Here is a 25504-nt window from a genome sequence, read left to right as displayed (position 1 = left end):
ACTGATGAAAAGACGACCTATGAAATGGGAGAAAATATTTGCAAACCATGTATCTCATAAGGAGTTAATATCCAAAATACAAGGAACTCATATAACTCAACAGCAAAAACCAATCCAATTAAAAATGGACAAAGGACTTGAATAGACATTTCTCCAAAGAAGACCTACAAATAGTCAACAGGTATATGAAAATGTGCTCAACATCATTATTCAGCAGAAAAATGCAAATCAAACTACAATGAGATTATCATCTCATACCTGTCAGAATGGCTACTATTTTTAAAAGTAACAAAAGATAACAAGTGTTGGCAAGGATGTGGAAAGAAGGAAACATTTTACACTGTTGGTGGGAATGTAACTCGGTACAGTCATTATGGAAAAACAGTATGGGGGCTCCTCAAAAAAATTAAAAACCAAGAGAGTTACTCATTTTCCCAGGGGAATCTCCCATGTATCCATGAGGTATACATGTTAATAAACTTGTTTGTTTTCCTCTTATTAAAAAAATTAAAAACAGAACTACCATATAATCCAGCAATCCCACTTCTTGATTGATTCAAAGGAATTGAAATAAGGATCTCAAAGAAATACTCACATTCCCATGTTCATTGCAGCAGTATTCACAATAGCCAAAATACAGCTACACTTACCCCCAGATTCAATGAGTTATATACATTAAATATGCACAGCTTTTTACATGTGAATCGTACCTCAATAAAGTGACATGTATGAATGAATGAATGGATGAATGAATGAGCAAACACACTAACAAAAAGAAAACACAGGAATATTTTCTTTTTCTCTTTTTGGCCACACTGTGCAGCTTATGGGATCTTAGTTGCCTGACTAGGGATCGAACCCAGGACCCTGCCAGTGGAAGCACGGGGTCCTAATCACTGTACAGCCAGGGAATTCCCATGATTATTTTCTTTTTAAATCTAAGAGTGGGATCTGGTCATTTTGACCACATAAACATTATTAATTTTGTATGGTCAAGACCATGATAAACAAAGTTTAAGGATGACTAGGAAATAGGGGAAAATAGCCACAACAAGAGCAACAAAGGGTTGGTTAATTTCCATACGTTACACAAACTCACAAATTGGTAAGGATATCAACAGAAAAAATAGGCAAAGGATGTGAAAGAGTTCATAGAAAAAGAACGGCTTTTTTAAATGTGAAACTTGAAACATCAAGCAGTGGAAACGCTTCACCTCTGCTAGTTAAATGTTAAGCTCTTTCTTAACAGTCTTGGAGAGCAGAAGCAGGACATGATTGAATGACTGTGCCCTTCCTGGCCATGGAACTATCAGTGATACAGACCATATGTAACTGGACTGATGTAAGGTTCATCCAGTGGAGGCCAGGCCACCCCCTCCCAGCCCATGACAGCAGATTGTGCATAAGTCTTCCCAGTTCCATATCCAGTGACCTCACATTAGCAGCATGAAATCAGCCATGGTGGGAATATTTACACCACAGAAAATGGCAAATGCTACAAATCGAAGCTTTTTTAGTTCCAGACAACCGGTTGTTAAGTATTTAACATCACACCATTAGACCCATGCCAAATATCTTTAAAGCCAGAAGACTGTCACACTTTCTAAGAATTGTTTTCAACTGGGTTGGAATCAAAATGAGGGCAAGGGTGTCCAGTAAGATACACGGCTGAATGTATTTTGAAAAAACTCCCAGGCAAATCTGACATTGCACACATTTATGTCACCAGCCTCACCTGAGAATCCTAAGAACCCTACTCTATGCTTTCATGAATTGCCAGAAGGTCTGAAAATATAGAACTTTGATGTCTTTCAACTTCCCTTAAACCACAGAGCAAAACCGACAAACTCTGTCGGAAGACAGCATGGTTCTCGCCTGGCTCTGGGAAGGAAGGCACGGGGCATCGGCTCACCTGAATCTCCATCTTCTCCTTCAGGCCCCGGAGCTCCTGAGCCTGGCTGAGTCGTTCCTCGGGATCCTCATCCTGCAGGGACCCGAGGTTGGACTTCATCACCTTGTGGGACTGCAGTGCCTGCAGTTTCTGAAAAGACCAGGGTGCAGTTTCATTCAGATGAACATCTAATCATTGATGTTGTCTTTTATACCCGGAGCGGTGTCAGAAGGGCACACCTAACCCCAACCACAAAGCCCCAACCTGAACTCACTAGGTATCTGCATGCCTGCAAACATTCACACAAGTTCACACTCCCCTTCACTCGTGTTCTCCTGAGAGCTCAGCCCTTGTGCAGGAGAAGCAAATTCCCATGGAAGAACAGGATTCAAGAGTGTCATTTCCATCGCGCTGAAATTCTGCTGTACTTCAAACCCGGAACTTGCCTGACGGCTTTCCCATTTCTTCCTCAGTCTCGAATAGGCTGAAGAGAATCAGACTATCGGAGCTTTGAGGAGGGTCTCAGGCACTCCAGACCACTCCCTGAGGACTCCTGGCCCTCTTCCCACAAAGAAAAATCCTGGCTGTCACCAAGAAGGCCTGGCTTTTCACAACTTGGAGTCATGTCACCAACGCCTAGTGCTCCCCAAGCTAATAGTGTACGGTGTGAAGGAAAAGGCATGGAAAAGCGGATCAAAGACAAGGTGCCTTTCCACCCCCCTATGGTTATATTTTTAAATATATCACTACTGCAGTGACAAAAGCAATTATCTCCATCTCTATTACTATAACAAACTCAAAAGCCCTATTCAAGCTTTAGAGAACAGTTAAGTCCCTGAGTTTAACTTCTCACTCTTGCTAATCTTTAACTCTTCTCAGTTCCTGCTAAAGCAATATTGGGTCCAAGTGTTAACCATTTCTAAACCCCTTGAATATTTTTGTAGAGTCAAATGCTTGATCAGATGTATGCACAACTTTCGGCCCCTGAGGTGTCACTTCTGTCTTCACACTGCTGCTTATGACACACCAGGGAGCTGGCTTTCTTGGCATCACAAACCTTCGTGGTGTTTTCCTTTCAAGTGGGGTAAAGTGGACTTACAGTGTTTTTCACAACCACTCTAAATGGAATCTTATCTGTTTCCCCTCCCCCCAGAATTTTTAAAAAATAAATCAACAAGATAATTATCCAACTACACTGAGAATCTTGTATCCAGTTTGGTTCCTATACTTTAATAAAAGTGAAATAATAAAATGTCAGGTGAGAGGAGATGGGCGGGGGAGACACACAAACACAAAAATACAACAGAAGCCATCCTATAGGGGAAAGGCAAAAAAAAAAAAAAAAAAAAAAAGGATGTTCCCGTTTAGGACAGTGTGATCCAAGTTAAAAGGAAACCATGGATGGTAGTAAGAATTATGTCCTCATTTACCACAACCCAGAATTTCCTAACCAAAAGTAACCTTTTGATTTTTGAGGACACGGTTTATGAACAACAACTCCAAATTCAAATCAATACCTAGGTATCTAACGTGTCTAGTCAAAGAGTACCATGTCAGGGGAAGCATGAGAGTCAGGGAGTTTCAGATGAGCTCAGAGATGATGGGTGTGGAGCTGGGGGTTAGGAGTGTGACATCCACATGGTGGGGCAGCATCTTGTCCTCCACAGATTATCCCTGTCCACCCTGGGGGAACATTTAGGAATGGGAGGACTTGGGTCACTATCGATACACACACACACACACACACACACACACACACACACGCAGAGCTCTCACTGCACTCCCACCGCCCTCCACCCTTGGCTTTCCATCTCAGATTGAGACCACCAAGGCTCCACGCATATCCTACAACAATCCCCTTCTAGAAAAGTTGTCTAGGTGTTTCTTTAGGCAAAGCATGCAATCATCATGAGAAACACTATTACACAATTCATTTTCAAATCAAGAAAAGATTCTCCTTGATGTTCAGTGGACCAATAAGAGCTAAATACATCCTGAAAATACTTCTCCTCAAACACTGTCCCTGATACGGTTTTAGTTATACAGGTTTATATGGGAAGATACAGTCCACGGATAACTTTAATAAGGTTTTCTTGAATAAACTTAATAATATATCCCGTAGAAGAGCAGGGGCTTTGAAGTTTAAGGAGCTGGGTTCAAATCCCAGCGCTACCTCTTAACAGCTGTGTGACCTTAGGCAAGTTATGTGACCTCAGTGTCTTGGCCTGTAAAGGAGGAATGATAATAGCCTTTTTTTTTAAAAAAAAAAAAAGAACTTTCTTTCTTTTTTTTTTTTTTTACTTTTTGGCCATACTGTGCAGCACGTGGGATCTTCGTTCCCTGACCAGGGATCCCTGCGGTGAAAGCGCAGAGCCCTAACCACTGGACTGCCAGGGAATTCCCTAAAAAAAGAACTTTCAAAAAGAAATTAATAAACTAATGACACACTTACCTTTAGAATGTTATAGTTGTTTGGTTGTTATGAGGATTAAAAGTTAGTGTATGTAAAGTACTCTGCACGGGGGCTAGAAAAGTTTCAGTAAATGTTAGCTATTATGTGTGACCCCCACAGACCCCAACAGACAGCCTCGCCTGTAGCCAGGGCTCAGCAAGTACTTGTTAGAAGAAAAATGCATTCATTTACATTTTGCCTCATTTCTTGTCCAGTGATGAAAGCCCTTTGAGAAAATAAGGATAATGTCTCAGGAGCTCTTACTATATGCCAGATAATGTTAAGTGCTGTCTATGTGTTAATTTAACCCTTTCAGAAACCTATCCTACAGAAAATAAACTGAGGCAGAGGAAGGTTAGGTAACTAGCCTAAGATCACACAGCTAGTATGTGATGGAGCAGGGATTCAATCCTGGGCACTGGCCGCTAGTACCTGGCCTCACAGTGTATTACCCACCCCCAATGGCAGATGACAGAGAACTAGTACAAACAAAGAAATGAATTTTGAGAATTAGCAGGTTTTCAACTAAAGAACTCTGAGAAGCCTTTTAGGTTGGGTACCTCTTCTAGCGTAGAGTTCTGGTTGGCAACACTTTTAAATTCATCCCAAAATAATTTTTTGAGCTTGTCTATTTCCCCGTATAGCTTGGCCCGCTCTTTTTCTTTCCATTCATCAAATTCTTTCTTAGCTTCTGCTTCCCTCTGGCGAGTGATCTCTGCTTCCTACAAAGAAAAGCAAGAACAAGAGAATCATTAATTCCACGTTATGACAAATATTTACCGAGAAACTGCTAGGGCTCCTTGTCCGTGCAAGCCACTATGGAGACCCAAAGAACATTCATCCCCCAGTCCCCACTGCTGGGACAGGGAGTGGGATTAGTCTTATCTGAACCGTAAAGGCCCTTGAGGATGGGGATCATGTCTTTTCTCTCTTTATATTCCTCACAATGCCTGGCATAGTTGGTGCTCAGTAAATGCACGCTGAGGGAAGGAGTGATGAATGAAAAAATGCCGGAAGGAGTGAGGCAAATTTATGCATTTTCGTTCTACAAATACTTACTGAGTACCTCCTCTGGGCTGCCTTTGGGAGCTTATCCAGTCTTTGTCCTCAAAAAGCTAACATTATATTGTAAGAAGTTAAAATTCAGGTTCAAATGCTCTCCGAAGGTGCTAATGCAAGAAGCTGCAGCTCTCTTTTGGCCATACAGGTCTGACCAAGTAATTGAATTTTCCTTGCCAAACTACCCAAAATCATTTAGCACATCCAGGAAGATGCCATCCTAGCTCTGTCTCCTGCTCTATGCAACAGCCAGAATTTTGGCCCTGTGGGATGCGAGTGCATCATGGGTCTCTCAGCTAGTCCGTGACCAAGCCCCCTGCCGTTTCCTCTCCACGCCCACCTGAAGCTGCCGCTGCCTCTCCGCTGCCCTCTGCGCTTCCAGCTCCCCTTGGGTCCACTTCAGCTTGGCCCACAGCTCTTCCAACACCTCCTCCACTGGCTGCTCCTGCTTCTTCTGCTTTCCTGTGGGGTCCACTCGAAGAGAGGGTGACGGCGTAAGTCAAAGTCAGTGGAACGTATACCGTCACACCTCAGTCTGAGTTCAGCTTTGCCACTTACATTGTACACTGACTCTGGGCAAATGACAGAACCTCCCTGACCCTCTGTTTCTCCAAACTGGAAAATGGACATAGTAATAGCACCTAACCCAGAGAGTTATTGTGAGGATGAAATGTGATAATGCAAAGGGCTTAGCGTAGTGCCTGGCAGAACAGCTCAAACCATGTGAACTATTGTTGTCATTTAAAATAACTATTTTGACAGTACTAACACATGGTAATGTGAATGCAAAATCAGCAGAGTAACAGAAGCAGAATACCAAATAGTGTGTACACTGATTATCAATACAAAGAACATGTCTATGTATCCTGACAGCAATCAGAGGGGAATTTAAAAGAGTGATAATAATTGTAGTTTTAAGTTCACTCTTTTCAGGAATATAGTGTAGTTGAAATGTGTAGTTTTAAATTTCCAGTGGAAAAAAGGCAGCAGGCATTACGAAGAAACCTTGAATTACAGAAGAATACTCTAACTAAATCACATAATGATAAACTAAGAGTTAATGAAAAAGACACCAATTGTTCTTGAACATTTGTTACTTTTTTTAATTTATTTATTTATTTTTGGCTGTGTGCCAGGGCCTTCTCTAGTTGTGGCAAGCAGGGGCCACTCTTCATCACGGTGCGCGGGCCTCTCACTATCGTGGCCTCTCTCGTTGCGGAGCACAGGCTCCAGACGCGCAGGCTCAGTAGTTGTGGCTCACGGGCCTAGTTGCTCCGCAGCATGGGGGATCCTCCCAGACCAGGGCTCGAACCCATGTTCCCTGCATTAGCAGGCAGATTCTCAACCACTGCGCCACCAGGGAAGCCCAACATTTGTTACTTTTTAAAGTACATTTAGAGACTATTAGATGGTACTGTTACTGAAACTTTAAGTTTTACTCTGAAAAGAAATATATGGCTTTTCCCAGATGGGACTTTTTAGAAACAAGCAACTTTTAGATGCAGTGTAAATTAATTTGGGTTAATTAAGTGATCTGAGGTGAGTCTGGAATGGGAGGGCTGGGTTATCTGAGAAGCCAGCTGCCTGACTATAAATTAATGAACATTAATGTAGCAAAAGTTGCCTTAAGAACATATTTTTCCTCTCCTTACAGCACTTTACATTAAGGAAATAACAAGGAATATGCACAACGATTTATGTACAAGAATGTTATCATCATGTGACTTATAACAGGAAAATTTTTTAGTAGCCCATATAAATTGAGAAATAATTCAACTGTGAAATATATTATGATCGCCACATGATGAAATACTATTCAGCCATTAAAAATCATGTTTTCAAAGATGACTTACTGACTTTGGAAAATGTGATATATTCTTAATTGAAAATAAGCAGTGTCAAAACTGCATCCTATATGACTATATTTGTATAAAGAAAAATAATGACTGAGAACATACCAACATATTAACTGCAGGTGATATTGTCCACAGTTTTTATTTTCTCTTTTCTACCTTTCTGTATTTAAATTTTCTAGATCAAAGGCATATTTTTTCCAATTTCTTTATTGTGATGAAATATACATAACACAAAATTTACCGTCTTAGCCATTCTTTTTTTTTTTTTTTTTTTTTTTTTTTTTTTCCCAGTACGCAGGCCTCTCACTGTTGTGGCCTCTCCCGTTGCGGAGCACAGGCTCCGGACGCGCAGGCTCAGCGGCCATGGCTCACGGGCCCAGCCGCTCCGCGGCATGTGGGATCTTCCCTGACGGGGGCACGAACCCGTGTCCCCTGCATCGGCAGGCGGACTCTCAACCAGTGCGCCACCAGGGAAGCCCCCGCCTTAGCCATTCTTAAATGTATAGTTCGGTGGTATTACATACCTTCATAATGTTGTGCAACCATCACCACCATCCATCTTCAGAATGCTTTTCATCTCGTAAAACAGAAACTCTAGTCTCACTAAACACTAACTCCCCATTCCCCCTTCCTCTAGCCCCTGGCAACCATCATTCTACTTTCTGTTTCTATGAATTTGACTATTCTAGGTACCTCATTTAAGTAAAATCATATAGTATTTGTCCTTCTGTGACTGGCTTAGCTCACTTAGCATAATACCCTGTTGTAGCATATTGCAGAATTACCTTTCTTTTTAAGGCTGAATAGTATTTCTTTGTATCTATATACCACACATTGCTTATCCATTCATCTGTCAATGGACATTTGGGTTCTTCTACATCTGAGCTACTATGAATATGTGTATAAATACCTCTCCAAAGATATATATCTTTATCAGAAAAAAATATTTAATAAGTAGAAAATCTGTTTTTCTCTAGCAGCCTCTAATGCAGAACCAAGAAGAATTAGATATATAATAAATGCATAGTAACTAGGTGAATTGTCTGTTTTAAAACTCTGTTCTTTGAAAAAGAAATTAAAATAAAGGGAAAAATATTTTATTCAATGGGATTTTTATCTTTAATTTATATTACATTTTATCACATTATATTTTCATATCTATATTTATTTTACGTTTTAACAGCTATTTCTTATTGAACCTCAAAAAATAGATATAAAGTACGCAAACCTCTTAATGGGAAAAACATACAGCCTTGCTACTCGTTTTAGAATTTGAAACAGTAAAATTACAGTGATTAAGTCATAATAAGCTCATGACATTAAAAAAGTCAAAGAATTGGTCTGACTGCTCATTAAGCCCAGTTAAGCTTATTCATTGTCAGCACCAGAGAACAGCAAATTCCAGAAGGCTGGGAGGTAAGGGCCCTTCAAAGTCACTCTGTCTGACTGCCCCATTCACAGTGAAGGACAGAGGAGGAAACATTGACCGTGGTCACATAACAGAAGGGGACAAAGCTAAGACTGGAACCTACCTGTCTGACTTCCAGCCCTTTTTCTCTAAACACGTGGTCAGAAACCCTCCCCGCCCCACGTGGGATCCCCCCATCCTCAACTGGATGATGAGGTTCTGAGGGCAGCTTTGGTGGTGTACATGCCCCTCACCCACTGAACACAAGCCCAGGCCCTTGCACGGTCCCAGGAGGGCCACCTGGACTCACCACCTTCCACCACGCCCGTATGTCTGCGCTGGATGTGGCCCCGGAGAAAGGTGGCGTTCATGAAGGTCTTGTCACACAGGTGGCACTACACAGAGGGAAGTAGTGGGAAGTGCAGGATTAGCTCACCTGAGTCAGCCAGGGATTCTCCCTCTATCAAAACTCTCATTCCTTGGGCCCCTTGGGCTGCTTCATATATAAAGAGTTTGATTTACTGAGTAAGGCAGTGACTGAACCCAAAATATATATACTATATATTTTATCCCCCCCCAATATATATATATATTTTCTTTTTCTGAATTTTAAAACACTACCAGTGCCGTGGGGAGCTAGGAACAATGATTAGTATCATCCTTTGCTGATACTAAGGAATTTTTGTTGGTTTTTCAGGGCATGATGATGGTATTACGTTTATGTTTAAAAGTGGGATGGGAGTCCCTGCCTTTTAGAGCTACATAGTGAAATATTTACAGATAAACTCATATGACTGATACACTTCAAAATAATACAGGGCTGGGGGAAATTGGGTAGAGGAACAAATGCGACAACATTGGCCATGAGTTGATAACTGTTGGGCTGGAGAGTGTGAAGATGAAGGTTCATTATATTATTCTCTCTACTTTCGTATATGTTTGAAATTTTCCACAATAAAAAGGTTTTTATCAAAAAACACCAATGTCCAAGTCTCACCCAGAGTTGAGAACCACTGGAGCAAAGGGTAGTAAATATAGCATCTGAAATTCCACTTCACTCTCCTCAAGCATTTCAGACAATGCCAATCCAGCATATCATTTTTTCACTGTAAAACTTCAAAATTCTTCCAACACGGCTTTGCAGGCTGCCATTGCTAGTCAATCAGAGTAAGAGGGCAGATTATTTGCTGTCTTTACACAAAGGCAAATGTGACAGAAATTGCCAATCGTCCCCCAGTACCAGTTTTCCCTTTTCCCTTAGCAATAGAAACCTTGATTTTTAGCTGACCGTGAGGCTAATGAGAATATATCTCACCTCCTCCCTTACAACCAGGTGTGGCCATGTGACTAAATTCTGGCCAATGGCATATAAACAGAAGTGGTATATGCAACCACTTTTAGGAGGTGTCATTAAAGAAAGAGCCATGATATTCCTCACCCTCCCTCCTCCTGCTGAATGGAATGTGCACCTGAGAGGTGGAACTCAGGCAGCCATCTTGGACCAGGAGGCAGAAGTCACACAATGAGGCTGGAGAGAAACAAATCCAGAACTGGGTCCGCGATTACATGCCACCCCTGGATTGTTTACCTCTAAACTTTGTTCATGAGAGAGAGAAATAAACTTCTATCTGGTTTAAATAATTATAATTTGAGGTTTCCTGTCACCCACAGCCAAACCTAATCCAGATGGATACAGTCTGGGTTGACGGACTCTGCCCACTCCTGAGTTCTAAAGTGACACATGAAGTTCTAGTTGTTTGAAGGAATATCAGCTGGGGGGCAGGGAATATGTTACAAGGCATCTTATTCCAAATTATAAGCCCGTCCCCTCAACCCACCCTTCCCTGCTTCCCCTTTTCCACCCCAAGCAGCACACTCACAAACCAGGCACCAGATTAGTCCCTCCACCATGCCAGCTTTGAATCTGGGAAAATGAGATGCTGGCATTGCAGTGGCCCAACTTGCTGCCACACGGACAGAGGGTTTCTGAGAATGGAATCCACACTGACAAAGAACTGCCAAGAGCTGCAGAGAGAGAAACTAGATTCTGGTGCCATCACCTAAGTCCCACCATAACCCTGGATCTTTCAGTTAAATTAACCAATAAATTCCTTATTGGTCTAAGCCAGGTTAGACTGCTGTTTTGTCCTTTACTGCTGGAAAGGTTCTGACCCTTTTCTCGTAATTAACATTATATTAATTATGTCAATTACCATTCAATCCACTAACATCATGTCCTAATGATTCCTTCTGTCCACCCACCCCCAAACTATGAATTTCTGTTAAACCTGAACCAGCATGATTTGTGTCTTCATTCTCAGAGCCTGGCAGAGGGCCGGGCCCCCTGACAAGCTACTAAAGGGCAACTGTCCCCGATCCGCTCTTTCCATAGAAAGAAACGCAAATGCTCAAATGCCACTCTGGGGAATGAACTGTCACTTGGCTGACTAATAGAGTCACTTTTCCAGAACAGGCCTGGCTCTATCAGTCCCCTGTCACACACCTCTTACACACACCTTTACACATCACACTCTCTACACACACACACAGCCTTCGTATATACACACCCACGCCCTCCATGAATACACACACCCTTACACACATACAACCCTTCATTCATTCACACACACACACCATAAATATATCTTCACATGCAAGCATGTTACACACCACACACTCTACATACATACCTACACATACCAGTCACAGATGTACCTTCCAATCACAGACACCATCCATAAACACACATACACACCTTGCATACATTCACACATGCACACGAGACATGAACTCATACACACACCTGCCACACATGTACAATCCACACACACACACACACACACACACACACACACACACACACACGCCATAGAATTGATGAGACACCCTGGGGCTCTCTGGCCACCAGCGGCATCTCTGAAATCTGCTCCCAGTCCCAGGGAGAAAAGCCACAGCAGCCTCAGGGGCCAGGCAGTGGTGCCGCCCGGGTGGCCGGTGGCTGGGCCCACAGCCCTCCCGGCAGCCCCGCCCGCAGAGATGCTCACCGCATGGTAGCTGTGGGCGCCCGTCTGCAGGAGCAGCTGCTGCAGGGCACTGATCATCTTGCGCCGCCGGCGGCTCTCCTCCCGCACGCCCCTGAGCTCGTCGGCCTGGCGGCCCAGCTCCTGCTGGCCGCGCTCCTGCTGGCCCAGGCTGGCCTGCAGCCGCGCCTCCAGCTGGGCCACGCTGGTGCTCAGGCAGTCCTGGCAGTGCAGCAGGTACTCAATGGTGAGCTGCGCCAGCCGCAGCACCTTGAGCAGCGCCGGGTCCACGGGCTGCCCGCAGCGGCCGCACACCTCCCGGTCCAGGTTGCAGAAGGTGACGCTGACGATGTTCTCCTGCAGGGTGGCCACATCCAGCTCCCGTGCCACGCGGTCCACGTCCAGGGCACTAATGCGCCTCCAGTCCATTCTCTCACGGCGAGGTTGGAACTTGAAGGTGGGGAGAGTGTAGGCCGCAAAGAGGGGGTCGCTGAGGCCCTGGGCGGTGGTAGCGTGGGACTGCATGGACGGGGGGAGCCCTGGGCTGACCACTGGGGAAGGGTGCCGCCAAGGCCACGGCAGCAGGCACAGGAGCTGAGAGAGGGCCTGGAAAATGAGAGGAGGGTTGAAGTTAGGCCTGGTGAGTGTGGCTCCATGTACCGCGCTGGCCAGCAGGAGCCTGTAGTGTGTATGCTGTGCACTGACACAGCCAGAGCAAGGCTGTGGGCTTTATGACACACAAATGTGGATTCAGATCCTCAGCCTGGAGCAAGATCCTTTACACCTTTAAGCCTCCGTGTGTACTGGGGATCACAGGGCCTCCTCTTCAGGCTTGCGGTTAGCAATGAGGCAGGCGAAACACCCAGGCCAATGCCTGGCACATAGCAGGTCCTCAGTGAACCCCCCGCCATGCCCAAGTCCACTGTAAGAGTGCCTGCCAGAGGGCTTGGTCAGGAGGGAGCTGTCCAATGTATAAGCAGGTCTTTCTGCAACCCTACATTGACCTCAGGATGAAGTCTAATAACTTGCCACGGGAGGCAGAGTCACTTAATGGTGGACATTAAGTGGCTCTCCTTCTGTAATTGCAACATTTAATGGAGGGTGCGCTACAGTTCCCAGTTTCCCCAGCTGTCAGGTGTGATCAGTATGACTATGTTCTCTCTAGTGGGATGTGAGCGAAATGATGTCCGCCCCTGCCACGGGGTGGCGCTCAAGAGAGCAGCCGTGTCTCTGCACAGAGATTGTGCTCAGTCCACGATGGTCTGTTTCAAACCTCATGGTTTAGAAAACAGCTCCAGTTTGTTGTTAAATGACTCAGATTCTACTCACCACTCTCTTGTTAGACAAAGAAATTGCTCTCTTTGGGGAGTAACTTGACAATAGCAACCGGAATTTAAAATGAACATTCCAGTACTAAGAATTACAATCTGTTCTACAGATAAACTCATACAAGTGTGCAAAGGTGCTTGTACGAAAATTGTCTTTGTAGTATTATTTGTAATAGCAAATTACAAGAAAATTACAAGAAAGCAAAGTACAAAGTACAGTGGGGATATGAATGGTATCTCTATACGATGAAATACTATGCAGCTATTGATAAGAATAAGGCAGTTTTTATGTACTGATTGATATGGAATAATGACTATATATATACATATATATCCATTTCTGTTTAAATAATATATTAATATGACATTTAATAATAATTAGCAAAAATAAAGGAGATATGTATATCTCATATATGTATGTGTATATGTATTATATATACATATATGCATAAATATATATATCTCACATTAGAATGTTTCCTATGTGGCAGGAGGGAAATGGGAATGTGAAATGGGGATAAATAAATGAATAAAATAAATAAATAAAATAGATGGTGCATGGGTAGGAGATGGATAGATAGACAGGTCTTACATAGACCAATGATGATAATGATAAATATAACACACATATATGAATGATTCATATTTGTTATTCATATATAATCATAATTAAGTAGACTGATTTATTCTTCCTAAATATGGTTCATTATCTATACTTTTTAATAAGCATAGACTATTTCTAGGAAAATAAGCTGTTAGCAATGGTTATACCTGGGAAGTGGGAACAGAGGTTAGAGGACTTTTATTTTCCACTCACCACCTCTCTATACTATTCAGTTCTTTGCGTCATCATCTATTACTTTTATAATTTCTTAAAGAAAAATATATAATTTCCGGCCTTAAAGAACTTAGAATCTGACTGAACAGGAAATACATGTAACCCTATTCAATCAAGTTCTCTTTAGATCATGTGATTTACACTTTCAAGTACAGCAGAAAGTCAGAGAAGAAAAAGGTCATTGACCTCAGGAAGCTGAAAGGCCTTGAAGAAACAGTCAGGCTCAGTTTGCAAAGAGGGGAAGGCCTCCAGGAAAGGCCCCTGAGCACCCTGAGCCTGTCTTCATCTGGGAATGGCGGCAGTGGGAGGTGACAAGCCTGCCCCCACCTGCCCTGGGGTACTCTGGGGACTGGAGGAGAGGCAAGGGGAGGGTGCTCGGTAAGAAAACCGGCCGCAGTGCAGGGAGTGCCAGCCTCCAAGTCAGACACACACTCTAAATGCAAACCTACCAACAGGTAGAACTATCCTCACTTTACAAACAAGGAAACGGATGTCTGGAAAGGTTAAGTGTCTTCCCCAGGTAGGGAGGCCAGAGTTGAAGTACAGCTGGAGGTGCATCTGGCTCCAAAGCTTGTGGACTTTGAACCATCCAACATCGATTCTTGAGGCTATTTGTCCTAAAACTTGGCTTGGATCAGATCATCAAACCTTACCCATCGAACACATTCATTCATTCACTCACCCCCTCCCCCGCTCCTTTAGAACATGCCTAGCTTGGCCAGGCCCGGTGCCAGGCACTGGGGCCACCGAGATGCGTTAATCACACACCTGCCCCCCAGCCCCCTCCTCGCCAGCTTAGCATGGCTCCTTGCTGCCCCAGTACCAAGTGCAAACAAACCCCTTAGCCTGGTCTTGAAGCTGCCACAGGATGCCACGGACCCACCTTTCCCATTTCAGCTCCAATGTTTCCCTTTCTCAGATCCTCCTCCCCAACACATACTCCAGAAACAAAACCATCCAGCCATGAGCATCCTCATCACGGCCATGAGGAGAAGACCAGCACATTCCTCTTAATATGTCACGTTATTTTTTAAAAGGAGGCAGGTGACATGACACTCACCATGCTCAGCTGCAGGCTCTAACTGTGTCACCGGAGCCTCAGAGACAATTGCCACAACAAGCTGTGTTCTGGAGCAGCAGCACGTTGCCAGGTGGGCTGTGTGCCAGGGTAACAGGACACCTGCTTCCTGTCCTCCCACAGACCAGGAGCTCACCTGAGAACTCGCTGTTTAACTATTTAATATTTAAGCTCTGGCCTCAGATGTCTGCCCACAGTCCCCTCTCTCATAATAAGGCCAAGAATGTTCCACCAGCCACTCTCTCAGCTCTCCTCCCACCTCTTCGAACGCCCCTTCCAGCCTCTTCCTTGGACAAGGAAGAGCCTACTATCCTTGCACCCTTCCTTTAAGGCAGGGTGTGCCAGTGCCCCTGTGACAGTCTGCTGGTCACCCATCACCCAACTCTCCCTGCACACTCTCCCTGGGGATGAGCTCACACATAACCATAGCTTCAGCTACCATAGGCCTGCTATAGGCCGAGCCTCAGCCACTCCCAAATCTCCTTCTCACAGGCCTGTCTCTTGGGACCTTTAGACTTAGCCTTCCAATACTGATTATACCAGAAATCGCAAATCTAAATTCCACCAGGACCACGAAGGTACTATTAAAGGTAGGAAACATGCCAGGTGTAAGAGAAACCAAATACAAGCTTGATGATAAGTGGCAACTGATTCCCTATCTTAGTGTCCGAGATACACGTGGGCAGTGGTTCTCAAAGTGTAGTCACAGACCAGCAGCATCAGCATCAACTGGACACTCGTTAGAAATGCAGATCTCCAGACTAACTGCTTCAGAACCATTGCAGTAGGGAGTGTTGGCATAGGGAGCATTAAGGACTGTGGCAAAATGGGAAGTGCGTGCCCTGTTTACAAGGGGCAGCCACCACGGAGCTTCAGCCACATGGGAAGTGATGTTCTGTGCTCCTCGTGGGCTAATTCCAAATTCACTAAGTAGATATTCAAGCAAGTATGGCCAACATGGTGAAGTAGGAAGACACTAGCTCACCTCCTCCCACAGACACACTAAAATTACAACTATGTACAGACTGGCTATCTATAAGAATGACCTGGAGACTAGCAAAAATGGTTTTCCCCAACTAAAGATATAAAGAAGGAACCACAAGATGGGTAAAAGGAGTGGGGACGCAAATTAGTCAAGACCCACACCCCTCGGCGAGCAACCCACAAACAAGAGGATAATTACAACTGCAGAGGTTCTCCCCAAGGAGGGAGGGGTCTGAGCCCCACCTCAGGGCTCCCCAGCCCAGAGGTCCTGCACTGTGAAGATGAGTTCCCAGAACACCTGGCTTTGAAGGCCAGCAAGGCTTGCATATGCGAGAGCTGGCACCAGCCCTGGGCCCCTCTGGCCCCCACAGCCAGCTGCCCCAGGACTCAACCCCGATCACCAGGGGGCTGGCAGCCACTACATGAGGCAGGGCCAGCCACACCTACCAGCACACTCACAGCAGCCAGCCCAGCCACACAGAAGGGCCCACTCAGCCCACATGGCTGGCACCCATGGAGCATATAGCTCTGGGGACCAGAAGGGAGTGTGGTACTAGGCTCCATAGGACGTTTCCTACATGAGGCCACTTCTCCAAGATCTAGAAACAAAACTGACCTACCTAATACATAGAAATAAACACAGAGAATTAGACAAAATGAGGAGACAGAGAAATATGTTTCAAATGAAGGAACAAGACAAAACTCCAAAAGAAATGAGTGGAGATAAGCAATCTACCCAATAAAGAGTTCAAGGTCATGGTCATAAAGATGCTCCACAAACTCAGGAGAAGAATGGATGAACACAGTGAGAAGTTCAACCAAGAGTCAGAAAATATAAAGGAGAACCAAACAGACCTGAAGAATACAATAACTGAAAGAAAAACACACTAGAAGGGAATCAACAGTAGATTAGATAATACAGAGGAATGGATCAATGAACTGGAAGACAGAGTAGTGGAAATCACCGAAGCTGAAAACTAAAAAATAATTTAAAAAAATGAGGACCGTTTAAGAGACCTCTTGGACAGGATCAAGTGTACTAACATTCACAATATAGGAGTCCCAGAAGGAGAAGAGAGACAAAGGGGAAGAGAACTTAACTGGAGAAATAATAGCTGAAAAGTTCCCTAATGTGGAAAAGAAAACAGACATCCAGGTCCAGGAAGCACAGAGAGTCCCAGACAAGATGAAACCAAAGAGTTCCATACCAAGACACATTATAATTAAAAATGGCAAAAACTCAAGATAACGAGAGAATCTTAAATGCAGCAAGAGAAAAGCAACTAGTTGTGTACAGGGAACTCCCCTAAAACTATGACCTGACTTTTCAGCAGAACTTTGCAGGCCAGAAGGGAGTGGCACAACATGAAAAGATGCTCAACATCACTCATCATCAGGGAAATGCAAATCAAAACCTCAGGGAGATATCACCTCACAGAATGGCTATTATCAAAAAGACAAGAAATAACAAGTGTTGGAGGATGTGGAGAAAAGTGAGCCCTCATGCACTGTTGGTGGGATTGTAAATTAATACAGCTTTATGGAAAACAGTATGGAGGGTCCTCAAAAAATTACACATAGAACTACCATACAATCCAGAAATCCCACTTCTGGATATTTTTCTGAAGAAAACAAAAGCACTAATTCAAAAACATAAATGCAGCCCTATGTTCATTGCAGCATTACTTACAATAGCCAACATATGGAAGCAACCTAAGTGTCCATCAACAGATGAATGGATAAAGAAGATATAGATAGATAGATAGATAATTACTCAGCCATAAAAAGGAATGAAATCTTGCCATTTGCGACAACATCGATGGACATGGAGGGTATTATGCTAGGTGAAATAAATCAGAGAAAGACAAATACTGTATGATTTCACTTACATGTGGAATCTAAGAGACAAAACAAATGAACAAACATAACAAAACAGAAACAGACTCATAGATACAGAGAACAAACTGGTGAGTGCCAAAGGGGAGGGGGCAGAGGGATGAGTGCAATAGGTGAGAGAGATTAAGAGGTACAAACTTTTAGTTATCAAATAAGTCACTGGGATGTCATGTACAGCATAAAGAATGTAGTCAATAATATTGTAATAACTTTGTATGGTGACAGACGGTAACTAGACTTATTGTGGAGATCATTCTGTAATGTATAAAAATATTGAATCACTATTTCATATACCTGAAACTAATATAATATTGTAAGTCAAATATAATTCAATAAAAAATAAGATAGTCAAAGACCTCTATGAACTGCTTCCAAACTACCTTTCTAGCTGCATCTCCCACCTACCATTTACTTGCTGTCCATACTTTCATATCTATGGGCTATTTATTCATAGGCACTGTTTTTAAATGCTTTATAAAGAATAACTCATGTAATCTTCACAACAACCCTTCAAGGAGCTACTATTATTATCTAAGCCACAAAGAAGTGAAGAAGCTTGCCCCAGGTGCAGGAAGCAGGATCCATCCCACGCAGCCTGGTTACAGAGTTGCACTCTGAGCCACTATGCCATGCTGCCTCTTGGGATAGACGGCCCTCCGCCACTTCCTTCTGCTTCTCGTGCAGGTGAACTCATGCTCAAGGCCTTGCTCAGACATGAATGCCACCATAAATACCTCCCAGGCCCATAGGCAGAATCCCTGGCCTCTCCCCCGGGCTCCCAGAGCACAGAGCGTACACTCCTTTGGTCGCCCTCACCACACTCCGGTCTGTGCTGGGTGGCTGTGCAACATTCATTCACCCATCCCACCAACAAATGGCTCCTGAGCCCCTACTAAGTGCCAGGCACCGTGACTGGCCCTTGGGACGGATGGTGACCCAGGCAACGGTCCCTGCCATTGTTTTTGTTTGTTTGTTTGCTTGTTTTTGGCTGCGTTGGGTCTTCGTTGCTGCATGCAGGCTTTCTCTAGCTGCGGCAAGTGGGGTCTACCCTTCGTTGCGGTGCACAGGCTTCTCGTTGCGGTGGCTTCTCTTGTTGCGGAGCACAGGCTCTAGGTGCATGGGCTTCATTAGTTGTGGCGCACGGGCTCAGTAGTTGTGGCTTGCGGGCTCTAGAGCACAGGCTCAGTAGTTGTGGCGCACGGGCTTAGCTGCTCCGCGGCATGGGGGATCTTCCCAGACCAGGGCTCGAACCCATGTCCCCTGCATTGGCAGGCAGATGCTTATGCACTGCGCCACCAGGGACATCTCCCCTGCCATTGTTAATAAAAATCGTGAACACTTCTGGAACTGTGTGCTTCACACACAGTTATAAGACTTTGCATGAATTATCCCATTTGATTCCCACAACAACCCAGTGGACAGATGAAGAGATTTCAAGGTGAATACAGAGGGCAGATGACTTTCCCACAATCACACGACTAGTTAAGTGTTGGGGTCTGGCTCCAGATTTGGTTCTCCAGAAAGTCAGAAAAATACACCGAATTACCCCCCAGAGCATTAAGTGCCAGGGAAGGAGCTAGGACAGGGAGCCCCAAGGAGGGGCCATACAGGACATTTCTGTGTCCTTTCTGCCCCCCACCCCTGTCCCACCACATCCCCAGCTGTGAGCTCCACAGGGGCTGAGACCATGGCTTATTCACATCTGTTGGATTCCAGCCCTTAGCATATTACCCGCAGCCCAGATTGCTATTGACCTGAATGGAACTGTCAAAATCTTAGAATATCTGCTTCAAGATTCTATATTCTCGGGGTCTTGGGGAACTGAGGCTATGGACCAACAAGAATTAGGATAAAGAGTAAGAATGGACTTAGGGGCACTTAAGTTGTACTCCTTGGAGAGAAACGCCATTTAGACTTAGTGAAATGCTTGATGTGCTGACCATCTGTGTCCATAGCCTAATCCTCCAGGCCGCTAATGAAAGCTTAGAGGGCAGGAGCCCTCGTGGGTGGGCACAGGCTCATCAGTTAAGTGTCCCACACTGACCGTCAAGAGGTGGCAGCAGTGCTCTAGCTGGCTTCCTGAGCAGCCCATAAACCCTCCTGTTTACACTCTGAGCACAGTCTGTAAATACCCAAGGTGGCAGCCCCACTCCCAGTTATACAGAATTCTGAATCAGGGATCTGAGTTCCTGAGTTTTTACTAAATCCCAAAAGTACCACCCATTTTTGTCACTAGAACCCCAAGAGTCCAATTCTCAGAAGTCCTAGGGTTCTGACATCAAATGGTGAGCAGAACTGTGGGAATTTTTTTTTAATTGGAGTAAAACTGCTTTACAATGTTGTGTTAGTTTCTGCTGTACAGTTAAGTGAATCAGCTATATGTATACCTATATCCCCCCCCTTGGACCTCCCTCCCACCCACCCCCCATCCCACCCATCTAGGTCATCACAGAGCACCGAGTTGAGTTCCCTGTGCTATACAGCAGGTTCCCACTAGCTGTCTATTTTACACATGGTAGTGCATTTATGTCAAACCTAATCTCCCAATTCGTCTCACCTTCCCCTTTCCCCACCGTGTCCACGTGTCCATTCTCTACGTCTACATCTCTATTCCTACATCTCTATTCCTGTTCATCTGTACCATCTTTCTAGATTCCATATATATGCGTTAATATACGATATTTGTTTTTCTCTTTCTGGCTCACTTCACTCTGTATGACAGACTCTAGGTCCATCCACATCTCTACAAATGACCCCATTTCATTCCTTTTTATGGCTGAGTAATATTCCATTGTAATCGTACATATGTACCACATCTTCTTTATCCATTCATCTATCGTTGGACATTTAGGTTGTTTCTATGTCCTGGCTATTGTCAATAGTGCTGCAATGAACAATGGGATACACTCTCTGACAAAGACCACAGTAAGATCTTTTTTGACCCATCTCCTAGAGTAATGAAAATAATAGGAACTAATTAAACTTAAAATTTAAAAAATAATGGGACCTAATTAAACTTAAAACTTAAAATAGCAAAGGAAATCATAAACAAGATGAAAAGACAACCCTCAGAATAGTAGAAAATATTTGCAAATGAAGCAACGGACAAAGGATTAATCTCCAAAATATACAAACACAGCTCATGGGACTCAATATCAAAAAAACAAACAACCCAATTAAAAAATAAGTGTAAGACCCAAATAGGCATTTCACCAAAGAAGACATACAGATGGCCAAGAGGCACATGAAAAGATGCTCAACATCACTAATTATTAGAGAAATGCAAATCAAAACTACAATGAGGTATCACCTCACACCGGTCAGAATGGCCATCATCAAAAAATCTACAAACAATGAATGCTGGAGAGGGTGTGAAGGGTTCCCTTTTGGAACCCTTTTGCATTGTTCGTGGGAATGTAGATTGATACAGCCACTATGGAGAACAGTATGAGGTTCCTTAAAAAACTAAAAATAGAGCTACCATATGACCCAGCAATCCCACTGCTGGGCACATACCCTGAACTGTGGGAATTGAAGTTGATGAGGATGATAGCAGCTATAATTTATTAAGTATCCGTGCACCAGGCACTGTGCCAGCCTTTAATATTCCTATTTCTAGCCATCATACAACCTTGTATGTAGCTATGATTTGCCTCATCTGAGAGATGTAGAAACTGAGGCTCAGAGAAGCTAAGGGCCCTGCCCCAAGTCCTTCAGTTACTAAGTAAGGAAGCCAAGATCCAAATCAAGTTCTGACTCCAAAACTTCTAATTATGCCAAACTACCTCCCAATGATGATGAGGATGATACATAAATCCCTTCCCATTTTGTAAATTACAATACCTGAGATTTCTTGACCAAACTGTAAGGACTGAAAGAGTTTACGGCAAATCACAACAGGGTCTATGCTGGAGACCCTAAAGTCTCCCTGTATCCTGGCAGAACTTAGCCAAATACAACTCAGCTCCACAGCTTGGGTCCTGGTTGGGATGGGCAGAAGACAAAGCCAAACGAGAATGCTGCTGGTTACCTGGAAACTACACATCCCAGAGGGCAGGCACGCCGTACTTTCTGCAGACTGAATTATCAGCAGACTTCTTTTCCCACATCTGGGAATAGAAACACAAGGCAAAAATGACTCACTGTGGGACTTCCCTGGCAGACCAGTGGTTAAGACTCTGTGCTTCCACTGCAGGGGGCGCGGGTTCAATCCCTGATTGGGGAACTAAGATCCCACAAGCAGTTAAATAAATAAATAAATAAATAAATAAATAAATAAAATGACTCACCGTCATTAGGAAATCTAGAACTATTAACCATCTCTAGATGTTTTGATGGGTCCCTGGAACTTCCCAATCTTAGACCATTGTCATGAATTAGTGGGACCCAAAAGAATATTTACGCTAGCATTCCAAACTCACTTCATTATTGAAGAGACAGTTTCTACCTGGGGTAATCCCACGGCCAAGAAAACAAGCCTGTCTACCACCTAGCTTTGCACACTCCCAGTGACGGGATGCTCACTACCTCACAAGGCAGCCATTCCACAGTGAAACAACTCCTGGAAACTTTACAATTCTTCTGAAACCTGCCCACCTATAATCTGTCAAAGAGAACATCCACAAAAATGACCAAAGAGCTGATTTTTTTAAACAAAATTCTGGCTGATTTTTTAAACATAAATTAACAGATAGACTACACCACCACCGCTGCCACCTTGCTGTCTGTTCTGCTTCCTCAAGAATGCTGCCAAGCTACAAGGAGCACTTGGAGGAGCCAAGCTTCCAAGGCAGCTGCCAGGCAATCATTTACAAGCCTGCCCTGACTCCCAGCTAACTTCAGCGGTGCCGTCCCAGGAGCTCAGGCGTGTCATTAGTGCTAAGTGTTCTGGCTGCCAAGGAAACCCTCGCACAGTTTGCCAACAGACCGTGCACACACCGTAGGCAAGGGAGCGCTAGAGACCCCAACGGAGACAAGAGTGACCCAGGAGCTCTCCTGAAGCACTACCGTTACAGACCTTGTTCTGCTTTGCTCTGTTTCTGCTGTTTTCTAAAGAAAGGAGTCCCCCTTTCCACTCTTTCTTACCCATAAAGTAGCAAGAGAGAGATACACTCCACCAGGCTCACAGCTGTCCCTTACACCAGGTCTCCCATTTCCTCCCTAGAAACTTTGGAGATACTTTTAAGAGATGATGTCCTTGGTTTGGTCAAAAGCCCATTTTAAGTTTTTGCCACAAAAGGATTTTCTTTAAAATAAAAATGGGAGGTAGGGATTTGACTGACGTCTCTTCAAAGTATTTTAGAGACGACTACATACTGACAAGACCTATCTTCCCAGGTGCAAAACTGTGAAAAACCAACACTAGTTTTCACATCTAAAAGAATAGCAGTTTAGAACATACTGGTGTTTTCTTTCCCATGGAGAAGTCATTGCTTCTTGGTAGTGTTTCTCCAGCTTCAGAGCCTGGGACATCAGACCCCACAAAACCCTCTCTAGAGGCAGGAGGCCTAGTGACAGATGGCACTGCAAGCGGTAAACCCTGTTGACCAGGACTGGCCCTCCCTGCAAGGGGCCCACAGCGAGGTTCAGAACAGCCCACCAAGTTGTCCCCTTCCCTCCTCCTGTGTCAGTTGAGCAACAAGCCTTTGGACCAAATTCCAGCTCCCTGGCAGAACCCAGGTATTCTGCACAAGTGAGTTCAGGTTTCTGTTCCCAACCTGAAGCATGTAACTTCATGCGACCATTTTATCAAGTTGGATGGTATCCAAAAAGATTCCCACGTGAGGGAGAGGTCTCCAGAGCGTTGGTGCTGACAGAGACAGACAGAAGACCGCTTATCAGCTGCTTGATTGGAGAACCGGCCTTCTCTAGGTGGGGCTGTTCTCACTGGCCAGTGCCCAGCTCTAGGGGCAGGTGTGAGGGGCTGTGACAAAGGAGAGAAACCACCCACCCCGTCTGTGGACGGAAGTGTAGGAGGCCACAGTCGGAGCACCTCACAGTCATCAGGCCTCTCTTCAAAGTCCTGTTAGATACCACATTTCAAGAGACCGTGCAGGGGCAGGCAGGCCCTGCGCCTTAAGGTACAGGCCTGGGTAACCCCTGCCCAGGCCCCGCAGACCCCTCCTCTGACCCGCCTTCCGGGCCCTTGTCCCGTACCCAGCAAGTTCCCCTGGCCTTTTATCTGCAGCCACCTCAAAAGGAAAATACGGTGGCTGCCTCCTGCTACACTCCTGCCTCGGAGTGCAAGGCGGAGGAACCAGAGATGCTAATCTGTTTGTTTTTATCAATAACTCATCTCATCGCTAAAAGATCCCCCTTTTCCTACAGAACGCAAAGCAGCAACCCCACCCCCGCCCCCAATCATTTTACTTTTTTGAAAATCTGAAAACCCGAGGCCATCCTCCCAGCGAAGGCCAGTCCGGCGGGTTCAGTCATTCTTGCTCCCCTCCGGGTACCTCGGTCCGGAGCCGGCCAGGCTGGAGGCCGCGGGTTCCGAGGCGCAGCTCCCCGCCTGGACCCCGCAGGGCGCCCGAGCCGCTGCTGTTGAACCCCCTGCGGCCCGTGGCTCCGGTCTCGGACTGCACGACGCTCCCCACCCGCGCCCCTCCCGGGCTGCATTCCTGGCATCGCTCTCCCACGCGGTGCGGCTCACCTGGGGGTCCCCGGAGCCTGGGGAGCGGGCAGAGGTCGCGAGCCGGCGGCTCCGCTCCTCCGCCCCGGCCCAGCCTCCCGACTCGCTCCACCGCCCCGTACAGAGGCCGTTCCCGGAATCCTCGCCGCCGCGCCGGCCTGGGCTGCTTCCTCGGCCCCGAGTAGCGCGGGCTCTCGAGGGCGCGTGACAGAGCCTCCCGCCCACCCAGTGCTGCCAACCTGCGGGACCGGGGACACAGAGAACCTTTGGCGCCAGCAGCCGGAGGCCCGGTGTCTCTGATGCCTCCCGCTCCCGCGACCCCAAAGAGGGGCGGAGCCTCTCCCGAGCCCCTCTGGGACGAGCTATTTTTAGGCCTGTTACGGAAGCGGGAAGGAGGGAATGCCACGTTTAATCCGTCAGGAAAATCCGGCATCCTAGTGAGTGGGTCCCAGGCCTTGCTGAGAGGCGGGGACGTCCTCCCGTCCACACACACACACACACACACACTCACACACACACACACACACACACATACACACACACACACACACACACACACACACACACACACACCCCGCCCCCCACCCAGTACAGCTGCCGGCCTGCTGAAAGCTGGGAGCAGCTGTAGCCTCCTGGGCAGACAGCCCTGCCCCACCCGTCCTAAACTAAAGGGACCGTCTTGGTTTCTGATCCGAACCCATACTGGTCCTTTGAGTAAATCCCAGGTCTGTTCAGATGGCAACCATTTTCCCCCCAACTCCCAACCTTCTGGCCAGCCTTGTGGATCCAGCTGGGAAACCCAGAACCAAAGAACTCTTTCTTTCTGGATAACAGTCTCTGACCCCTTCCTATAACCATCTGTTGCTTTACTGAGACTCAGATTTCTGGGAATTCTTTTTTTCCTTAAGCCTTCCTCCCACCCCAGCCTCAATCTGCCAAGCTGTGTCACGGGGTATTCAAAACAAAATTTCATGGGAACAAGTGTTGGCAAGAATGTGAAGAAATTGGAACGCTTACGCACTGCTGTGAGAATGTAAAACGGTACAGCCACTGTGGAAAAGAG

The 25504-nt window shown here is 45.4% G+C and overlaps 1 protein-coding gene across 11 annotated transcripts in view; it reads right to left on the bottom strand.

Annotated features, from left to right (window-relative positions):
* The window catches only part of DZIP1L (DAZ interacting zinc finger protein 1 like), a 46781-nt gene extending 21905 nt beyond the window's left edge, over positions 1-24876 (bottom strand). Inside the window, exons 1-7 of one of the 11 annotated variants that reach the window (XM_073803793.1) lie at positions 24463-24876; positions 21841-21919; positions 11711-12292; positions 8977-9061; positions 5743-5864; positions 4904-5065; positions 1913-2041 (exon numbers count right to left, since the gene is read on the bottom strand). In XM_073803793.1, coding sequence (XP_073659894.1) covers positions 1913-2041; positions 4904-5065; positions 5743-5864; positions 8977-9061; positions 11711-12292; positions 21841-21855 — 1095 coding nt within the window. In that variant the 5' untranslated portion in view covers positions 21856-21919; positions 24463-24876. Of the gene's footprint in view, positions 1-1912; positions 2042-4903; positions 5066-5742; positions 5865-8976; positions 9062-11710; positions 12293-14301; positions 14465-21840; positions 21920-24462 lie in introns of those variants that run through there. The other 10 variants (XM_073803792.1, XM_073803794.1, XM_073803795.1 and 7 more) reach the window with 10 other exon arrangements.
* Between the last annotated feature and the right edge of the window lie 628 nt (positions 24877-25504).

Source organism: Tursiops truncatus, chromosome 4 (assembly GCF_011762595.2).
Source record: "Tursiops truncatus isolate mTurTru1 chromosome 4, mTurTru1.mat.Y, whole genome shotgun sequence".
NCBI classification, from domain to species: domain Eukaryota; kingdom Metazoa; phylum Chordata; class Mammalia; order Artiodactyla; family Delphinidae; genus Tursiops; species Tursiops truncatus.
This window is presented reverse-complemented; position numbering and strand designations above follow the sequence as displayed.